Source organism: Silene latifolia, chromosome Y (genome assembly GCF_048544455.1).
Source record: "Silene latifolia isolate original U9 population chromosome Y, ASM4854445v1, whole genome shotgun sequence".
NCBI classification, from domain to species: Eukaryota; Viridiplantae; Streptophyta; class Magnoliopsida; order Caryophyllales; family Caryophyllaceae; genus Silene; species Silene latifolia.
The window spans coordinates 191,336,910-191,347,236 of NC_133538.1; the positions used below are offsets into that span (position 1 = coordinate 191,336,910).

The 10,327-nt window shown below is 34.8% G+C and overlaps 1 protein-coding gene across 1 annotated transcript; it reads right to left on the reverse strand.

Annotated features, from left to right (window-relative positions):
* Nucleotides 1–3,973: 3,973 nt before the first annotated feature.
* LOC141634541 (uncharacterized) lies at nucleotides 3,974–7,208 on the reverse strand. Its single transcript, XM_074446676.1, has 4 exons — nucleotides 5,642–7,208; nucleotides 4,536–4,707; nucleotides 4,316–4,439; nucleotides 3,974–4,219 (listed from the first exon to the last, which is right to left on the reverse strand). The coding sequence occupies exon 1, from the start codon at nucleotides 7,206–7,208 to the stop codon at nucleotides 6,162–6,164; it is 1,047 nt and encodes a 348-aa protein (XP_074302777.1). The 3' UTR covers nucleotides 3,974–4,219; nucleotides 4,316–4,439; nucleotides 4,536–4,707; nucleotides 5,642–6,161.
* Nucleotides 7,209–10,327: the final 3,119 nt, after the last annotated feature.

The following is a 10,327-nucleotide window of genomic DNA, read 5'->3' on the forward strand; positions in this document are numbered from 1 at the left end:
TCCAAGGCGTAGATCCACATCTCCTTTGCTAAGCCTCTTCACGTCTCTTAAACCCTGTAAATGATTACAAAGGTGAGAACCACAACCGATATCCAGTACCCATGTCGTAGTGAAAGTATAATTTATATCAATAACATAAATTTCCTTAGAAATTTTACCTTTTGGAACGATGATTCCTTCCCTTATATTTCGCAAATAAACGGGACAATTCCTAAGTCAATGTCCAATGCCATAGCAATAATGGCACTCATCTTCAACTTGCTTGAAGTTTTTCCCTTTCTTTCCCTTCTTCTTAAAATTTTTGACCTTGGAAGCAAGAACTTGATTGCTTGAACTCCCACTAGTTTTGGCATCTTTCTCTTCTAAAGACAAAGATCCTATAAATTTTATGAGGCGGTCTTCCTGAGACCGGCTCACAAGAGATCTTGTAGTAGTAGTAGGAGGTTTAGAAGAAGTGATGAAGTTTATGTTTCCATCCGAACCTATCCCAAAATGAAGTTCTCTAGTAGTGTTGAAATCATTGTTGAAGCAAACGTTGTCAAAAACATTGTGGCAAGACTCAATAGTTATCGGTGTAGTAGCGTTTGATGGATTCATTGTAATGAAATACAAGTATGGAGGAAAAGGAAATATTAAAATTTGTCTTTTTAATATCATACTTGTAAATAAATTAACAAGATATGAACATTTATATAGTGACCTCTACCCAACTATTATAAATGATTCCGAGATCCAAATTCATATTAACTTGGGCACGAGGTAGCCGATGAAACCCTTATCAATATAACTCGGTGGACTAACTCTTTAATCGGTTCTACTTTTAGAACTCTCGGTCGATAAAATTACCCTAATATTTATCTATAGCCCGGAACACATGCGAGTATGGTCACGAATACTTCCGTTGAGGTCAATCCAAATTTCAAATAAATGTGTCCATGATCCAAATTCACATTAACTTGGGCACGGGGTAGCCGATGAAACCCTCATCAACATGAATTCGGTGGATAGACATTTATCACCCACTTCCTCTACGTAACAAGGTTTGTACCCCGGGGTGGCCGAGTGCACTCCCTCGCGAAATAGGTTTTCATGGTTTCTACTTTTTGGTAATATGTCTCAATTGTTTATTTTTAGCGAGAGGTCATGTCAATTTATCATCTATCACGTTTTAAGTGAACTAAAGCGGTGAACTACGATAATTGTAATTGACACGGTCGATAAACTCGGTTAAAAATGATAATGCATGTTTTAGTTATTGCGATTTAGCGATGCATGCAACATATAAATAAAATGCAAAGCATAAATAAAATCCTAGTATGGCCTTCCTAAAAATAGTAAATCTAATAAACTATTACAAATTCGGAAACCAACTCCATTGGTCCCTTGAACTTTGATTTTGGCACGCATCTCGAGGTAACACCGTCTTTAACGGATCGCCTTCTTGAGTGGCATCGTCTTCAAGGAACTCCGGAATAAATAAATTACATAACAAATTACATAATTTCCTATTATACATTTGTAATTAAAATAAAATAAATCTATTAAATTACAAAACGGTGATACGAGATCACAATAAATTACAACCGAATCGATATTCCCATACATTTCGGGCAATACCAATTAAAAACTAAGGCCATACTAAGCAAAATTATATAATTCAAAAATTACATAAAATAAAATTATGACAATCATAAATAAAATGCAGCATTATAATATGTATGAACATGCCCAATTTTATGCTAAATCGCCTTTAAGGAGCCAATATCGTATATTAATCGGTTTTTACGGATTTGCGTGATTCAACCTTTTAAAATCACAATAATTACATAAAATCATATTTATGTACTAGTTAATTATCCTAACCATCTTAGGACTCAAAATTAGTCTCCACTAACATTTTGACAATAATTAACTTATATTTCTTAATATTGTTAATAAAAGACTTAAAATTACAATATAATGCCATAAACTTCAAATAAATCATAAAAAATTCAAATAAATTCAAAACTTGAAATTTTAAACTCATGAACATTCTGGAAAAAATACCATGACAGTCATAATGTTAAAAAACTTAGGTTAAAAATTTCGAAATTTATCGAGAAAAACAATGTTGCGGTTTATCGGATTTATCAATTAAAACCATAAAAATATGAGAAAAAAATATTTTCATCAACTTTTCAATTTTAGATCTAAAATATGAGATAAAATGCAACATGTGACGTTTTTCCTTAGTCATTAAGTATGTTTTAGCAATTTATACTAATTAAAGTCACTATTTTTGTGATTTTTCATCAAAAATTCATAAATCATGCATAAAGACTTCATTATAGCCAATTATTTTACACACATCTTTTAAAATTGCATGTGACAAGATAATAAATTTCTATGACCAGATCCGAAATATTACTCATATTAACCTATTTTTCCATTTAAATTCGATTTTATTTTGAAAAATCCATATTTCGAGCATAAGAAATCATAAAATTTTGAACAATTACAGATCATCAAAATATAATATATGTGAAGACATATCCAAAAACCACTAGAAAAATCAAAGTTTAGCTAATTTTAGTCCAAAAATGGCATTTTTATCATAAAATCACATTTTTAATGCCATTATTATGTAAAATGAACAATAAAAATCCATAAATTAACCAAAATATCCTAAACACATTTTAGGACCAGAAACTTTAACATGCATTATTGATTTCGTGATATATCATAATAAACACAAATTTATAAGTTTTATTTGTTAATCGTATAACTCGGAAAAACTATAACCGATTTGCATGCAAACAACCTAAGGCTCTCTGACACCGCTTTTTAGTTATCTATATCTCATAATACAATATATTCTTATATGTTACAATTTAATTTAGTCATAAAATTTAGATCTTATGCATGGAAACATAAATAAATCTAGAAAAGAAATCGTCATCCTTACATTGAGATTTCGGATCAAAGGGCACAAGTAAGACCTCCTTCTTACTTGTTCTTGAGCTCTCCTAATATGGATGAACAAAGATTCAAGGATAGAATCTCTCCCAAGGAATTATACCTAAGATAAGCTCCTAAAAGACTAATATTATTAATACTAGAACAATATTAATCTTAATAAAATTGACCCAAAACTATTGTTTTTATCTCTTGTATTTCGGCCAAGAGAGGAAGATATTTGGAGTTTTATTTCTCTAGTTTTTCTTAGAGAGCTTTTCTATTTCTTACACTAGAAATATTGTATATTGTATGAATGAATAATAATAGATAAAAACTCTCTATTAACCCTTTCAAAAACCGGTGGGAAGGAGGGATGGGGAGCCAATGCATGAGCAAGTTTTTCTATCCAAGAAAACATAGGCTTGCATGGCTATAGCTAGGTGTAATTATTTTGTTTCCACTCAAATAATTTAACATAATTTAAACACCATACTCCCTCCATATTTCGGTCCATATTAGATAAAATGGATTCCATTTTATCTTTGTCAATTTATCAATTTGTCACATGTCACAAGTCATGTAAAATTGTCATGTATTTTTAACATATTAAAACTCAACGTATTAGTAAAACACGCCATGTAAAAATCGACTTAGTAATTCACAATTACTTGTACCAAAACGCTTTACCAATTATAAATTACAATATCTTGTATTTATAATAAATTATTCATTCAGTTTTAATTGTTTCCGTAAACAATAATTTCATCTAAGTAATAAAACAATTCGATTACTTAGACCGTATCTTATTTAATCAAATTACAATGAGATACGTAAATATTACTTCCAAAATCGTCCGTCAATTTTAAGTAATTTAATTAACCCGTATCGACATACGATCAATTAAATAATCAATTAAGAGTGTTATCCTTTAGGTATGACCAAAGGGGATCAACTGATCACCACCGTCGCACGACAGTAATGTCAAACTCTAGTCAGACAATCATTACTGATATGTGTGGACCAGTTGACTGTAAAATATTACATCCCACATGTATTCTTAAAATGAGATTTAAACATGTGATCATAATTTTAACGATAATTTTGACGATAATTTTAACTAATTAAATACAACCATCAAAATTAACTAAATACCTTGCATAAACTGAGGCGCTTTCTTCCTTCTAGCAATCTTATACATGTTATCTCTTAACCGCTTTTTGCTGATGTAATTGTACCTCTCCCAAACAGCACGCTCTTGCTCCTTAGGCTAATGAATGTTTTGCTACACAAAATAAAAATTTCGTTTGAAAAATACAAATTACTAATAAGCTAAGAAGGAATTAGAATACATTTACATTAAATGTATTAAAAAACATACTCAGAAGTTATTGAACCATCCCTCCTTATCTTCTTCACTCGCATCTGGCCAACAAGTAACACCCTTGTTCATCTTTTGCTGAGTACTAGCGGCAACTCCCCGAACTACTTATTTGGAATTAAACCTGAAATAAATTATGTTAAATACGAATTTAGATTAAAAAATGTTTATATTAAAAAAATTCAACTATTAATAAAAATAAATAGAGAGAAGATCTTACCAAATGCCCCTTATATCAATTATGATCTTGTTATCCTCGGTGTATGTGATAGGGATCCCCTTATTTGCCTCCTCCTCCTCCTCACTCTCCTCCTCCATGGACTGCTCAACCTCCTTCTCCTCCTCCTGCATACTACGGCCCCCACTAGAGTCGCCTCGCTGTCTACCACCACCTGCCATCAATATATATATACTTAAAAGAGGAACTTTTGAAGCGATTTCATTGGCTACAACTTTTGCTGAATAAATTATGTGTATAAAAAGGTATATAAATTGTGTATAAAAAGGTATATAAATTGTATAAAAATCAATATATATACATTAAAATAATAGTTTAAAACAACAAGTCTCCTACTCCAATTAAAATTAGATTTTCAAGCTATGTTAAAGAATCTAGTTTTTAGAATTTATCTTAATCTTAGGTAAACTTAAATGAATTATTATATAAAAAGAAGATAAAACAATGCTATTCACGACATTTTATCATAGCCAATTTTTTTTGAAATGAATAGAATAAATTGAAGTGTGATCAAACGGTTAGAGTAGATAGAGTTTACAAGGAATAGATACAATTTAAAGTGATTGAAAGAAGATATGAACATTGCTCAAATACCTAATCATATAAGCAACTTAGTCCTACAACAATATTTAAGATAAACGTCTATACTCGAAAAGACTACGGGTATATAATGGTAGTATGTATTCGCTAATTTGCACCACAATTGTTCGTATTTCCGACGTACTTGCTTCATCATTCTCCTAATAATGCATAATATGCTTATTCTCCATTGTATATTGACCACTTTTAATATATGTTTCAATATTCTATATGCTTATGTTTTTTGATGCATGCATACCAATTTTTGTTTTTAAATTATTATTATTATTATTATTATTATTTTTTTTGGACAACAACAAACTGGTATTAAAATTAAGAAAGTCACATACAAACTATAGTACAAAGTGCGGAGGGCCGGAGCCCCCTACACTATTTAAAAACCAAGTAACCGAAGTAGAACTGAAAGAAACTGAAAATGAAGAAGACGCAGTCAGACGACTTTTTTTGTAAGGGGGATGGTAAAAGCCTTCGAAATGAAATAAGTCTACCTCCTTTCTTTTAGCTCGCGTAACCATAGCAGCTTTCGTCGTGTACCTGCAAAGAGAATATGGAAAATCGACAGAAATAGAAGATCGTTTGTTCAAAGGAACATTAGCTTGTGTCACATGGCCTCCGCGTTGTGGATAAACCATCTTGCGTCCACAACTCTTGGATTTAATTTCTTTAACCGCAATAAATTGGAACTGAACCGAAGATATCTGGCTGACCTGAGCAGTCTCCGAAGAAATCCGCTTCTTTTTATCAATTTGGAAAACAACTTCCTCTTGAGCAACTTTATCATTCTCGAGAATGAATGCTGAATGCAGAACTTGCTTCTTAGGTAAAGGAGAAGATGGGGGAACTTCTGCTACCTGTGAAATATCTTCACGTGGAGTTCCCGTCTGAATAGTGTTTTCAAGGGTGAGGGGCTGAGCCCTCATGAAAGACAATGAACGGCCATGAAAAAAGGAACGATCCTTTCCACTTAACAATTTCTCATAGTCCTCTGACGAAATAAGCAGTTGCTTTTTAGCTTGTTTTTTTGTTGGAAAAGGAGTATTTTGGTGGCTTTCCCGGAAAGGAATGAGCAGAAGGGACAGTATCCATAGCTACTGGAGGCGGAGGCAGGTCTGACTTAGAGATGGTTTCGCAAACCATATGATCTTGAAGAGTAGTAACTTTACTTACTTCACTAACTTCGTCACTGACCATTGGTTCAGAAGAACAAGAGGTTCTACATGAAGCTGCGACGGTCTTATCAGCCACATCTACACAAAGGAGCGGTTTCTTACTTTTAGTGACATAGCCCAACGGGTCAAAAGAAAGAGCAACCCGCTTGCCATTAGGATTCACGACAAGTCTGTCAGCCACAACAACAAGCTCACGACTAGCTTCTAAATTTTGTGGATCAAGATGTAAAACATGCTCAAAGTCCTCTTGAGCAGCTTTGAGTTGATTCAAATGCTTGAAAGCTAAAGCTCGCTGATAAAGGGTTTTGACATTGGATGGCTCAAAATGTAAGACAAACTTGCAGTAACGGCAAGCCAAATCGTATTGAGAGTTTTTCAATTCGCAAATAGCTAAATTAAGAACCAGGGATAGGGCTAAGGAAGAGGTAGCCCGCTGATCACAACAGGGTAAAAATCCAACGAAACACAAAAAATTTAAAGCTTGTTTGTAGAGACTACTTGCAAGAGATACATTTCCATTTTTAAAAAGAGAATTTCCTCTATCTTTCATCAGTTGAATAGAGGAAACAGAAGGCTCTCCTAAACTCATAATCCAGGTAATCAAATCCTCGTCATTCACAGCGTCTTCTTCGAAAATAAACAACTCGCTAAGATTGCAAATAAAAGAGTGATAATCCATAGAAAGAGGAACGATGAAGAAACCAACTACAACCAACCTGTTCATCACCCAAATCAACCACAAAACTTCACCTCCGATAGAGGATGAACCATGGAAGAAAAACCGCAGCACACCACCGACAAGAAGAAAACCCAAGACCTCCAAAGAACACGAAACAAGCTGGAAGAAACCAGCTAAACTAGAAAGACATCTCCGATAAGCTGACATCAAGAACTAAGCAGATAGAAAGACATAAGAAATCCAAAGGAAAACGGAAATAGGGGTAAAAAAACGCAGAGGTAAAGAAAGCTTCCAAAACCCAAAGAAAAATGAAATACAGCCATGAAGAGGCACATCGAACCATCAAAGTTGCAAACAAAGCACTAAAGCCACAAAAAAGAAACTTTTGATCAAATTATAAATAGAAATAAAGCATAAAGCCCAGAATGTAGGGTAATATCCGTATAAAACCCATAATTTGAAGGATTATAACGCAAATTTTATACGTGATTTATTGTCATAAACGAAAACAACAAAGAGACGATAGAGATTAAGAATTAACCTTCGGTCCTAGTGCAAAATGGCAATGAGAGATCAAAGTAGATCTCCTCCTAAATGATGCACCCAAGATCGTCTGAGAAATGCCCTTGTGCTAGAATGAATCCTCTAATTGCCTTGCAATATTGAGAGGATTATTTTGTGAGTTTTTCTTTAGATGAGAGATCTAGGTTTAGAGAGGAAAAAAATCTCTCAAAACCCTAGTTGTCATACAAATGATTATGCTTAGGTTACAAAAAGAGTGAGCCTCTCTTTTTGTTCATCCCATTCGGCCAAACCGAGTGAAGGAGAGGAGAAATGGGCTTTTCCATTTCCTCTTCATTTAAACTCGTGGTCCGAATCCAAATTACTAAATGTATATGACGTGGTTTCATTATAAACTGTCATCGGTTATCGGTTATTAAAGCATCAACTAATAACACGGATTATTTGAATTATTAATACATGTCCGACAAAGACAATATTGTATAATTATATTCAATATACATTTAATTAAATATAAAACGCTTATATTCAATTTACGAATTATCTGCTTAATTCACCTTAGCCATTATTATTTAATCCGTATTAAATAAAATATCTCAACATCACATTTTGACTAATTATTAGTCAAATAACTCAGACTAACTGGTTAGTCAAATTTGGCATCTACATGACTGTATTTTCATACCGTCACATCTCTCAAACGTATCCTATAGGTGTGACTTTTAGGGACCAGTTGATCACCGCCATCTGTATGACAATAACGTCAAACTTATCTAGCAAGCCAACCGTTATTGATAAACGTGGATCAACCGATAATAATACCAAAAGTATGCCCTTTGATCCTTTTAGAGGTTTATAAGTCCTTGCACTAATCGTAAAGGACACCGGCCCCAACAAGCTCCCACTTGTCCGTACAAGTGTATGTGCAATGACGTTATCCGCACTAACCGGAGGACACGGCTCAACAAACTCCCACTTGTCCGTACAAGTGTATGTGCGATAACCGATTCTCATATTCATTTAAAATTTCTCCCACTCAATGTAAAACAATTTGCGATTCGGATCCGCAAAGGTCGTATTTTACAATCGATCCGTATCTAAAGTGGTTTTCCCGACTAGAGAGTAACTTAAGCGATAAGACGAATACGTATTCGAGCATGGCCATGCATTTCGATTCTGACTCCTCGAGTGGCCCCGAGAAATATCGAGTACGATAAAGGCTGAATATTTCCTACAACTCGACTCCTCCCGATCTAAGCACTGACATGAAATGACCAGAAAAAATCTATTTGGCCCATTACGGATGACCGTGAGAAAGAAACCAAAGTCACCCAAAATGCCTTAGTCTCAAGAGACAGTCGATAGTCAAAAGAATCGACTCTTAGGATCACCATGGAAGTCCTATCCACGACCGGGCACCGAATGTTATAAAACATTTAGGACTCCACGTCGATGTCACAATTGTGTCCTACGAAATATCCGTATAAATGGCCCCTGTGATTGGTCAGTCAACCGGTTGACTTATGGCTCGTTGAACCCACCATCAACCAACGTCACAAAATAATTACCTTGAGTTATCAGCTCACGTGGGCAATTAAGGACCAAAAATATAATGTTTGTTCAGTTCACTTTGTGGTGTTCAAAATTTGTCGTACAAATCCACATGAAAAACAAAATATATAAAATATCAAAACGATGATGTCGTATAGAGTACAAAAGAGAATGAATCTAATCCATAAAAGAGTACTACAACTTAGGAACACGTTTAATTCCCATGGAATTAACATGCCCTTCATGCTTATCTTGTCGTAATGGTTTAGTGAGAGGATCTGCTATATTATCATGTGTAGCAATCTTTTCTATCACTACTTCCTGTTGCTCCACGTAATCTCGGATTAGATGAGCTTTCCGTTGTACATGTCTAGACGCGACATAGTATTCGGACTCGGTCGTAGAATCGCTTTAACACTTTGTTTGGAACTCTTCCGGTGATTGTAGTGCCATTAAGAGTAAAAACGAATCCAGATCGAGATTTCGAGTCATCTCGATCCATAAGTCAATGCCCAATCTTTAGTCCTCCGTAGGTACTTAAGAATGTTCTTGACAGCCATCCAATGTGATTCACCTGGATCTTTGTTGGAATCGACTTGTCATACTCAATGCATATGCCACGTCCGGACGTGTGCATATCATGGCATACATGATTGATCCTATAGCCGAGGCATAAGGAATCCGTGTCATGCGCTCTTTCTTTTCCGGTGTCCGGTGACCGAGACTTGCTCAAATGCACCCCGGAGCCATAGGAAGAAACCCCTTCTTGGAGTTAGTCATCTTTGAATCTCTCTAGGACTTTGTCTATGTAAGACTCTGATCGAGAGATAACATCCGTCGTGATCTATCTCGATAGATACGGATGCCTAGAATTCTTTGTGCCTCTCCCAGATCTTTTATCTGGAAATGGTTTTTCAACCATACTTTCACCGAAGTTAAGAGAGGTATGTCATTCCCAATCAGGAGTATGTCATCGACATACAATATTAGGAAGACAATCTTGCTCCCACTCGACTTGATATAAAGACATGGTTCCTCGACCGATCGAGTAAATCCATTTTCTTTAATCACTTGGTCGAAGCGATGATTCCAAGTCCGAGATGCTTGTTTAAGTCCATAAATGGAACGCTTAAGCTTGCACACTTTCTTAGGATGTTCTGGATCGACGAAACCTTCGGGTTGTACCATGTACAACTCTTCCTCCAAAAAGCCGTTTAAGAAGGCGGTTTTCACATCCATTTGCCAAATTTCAT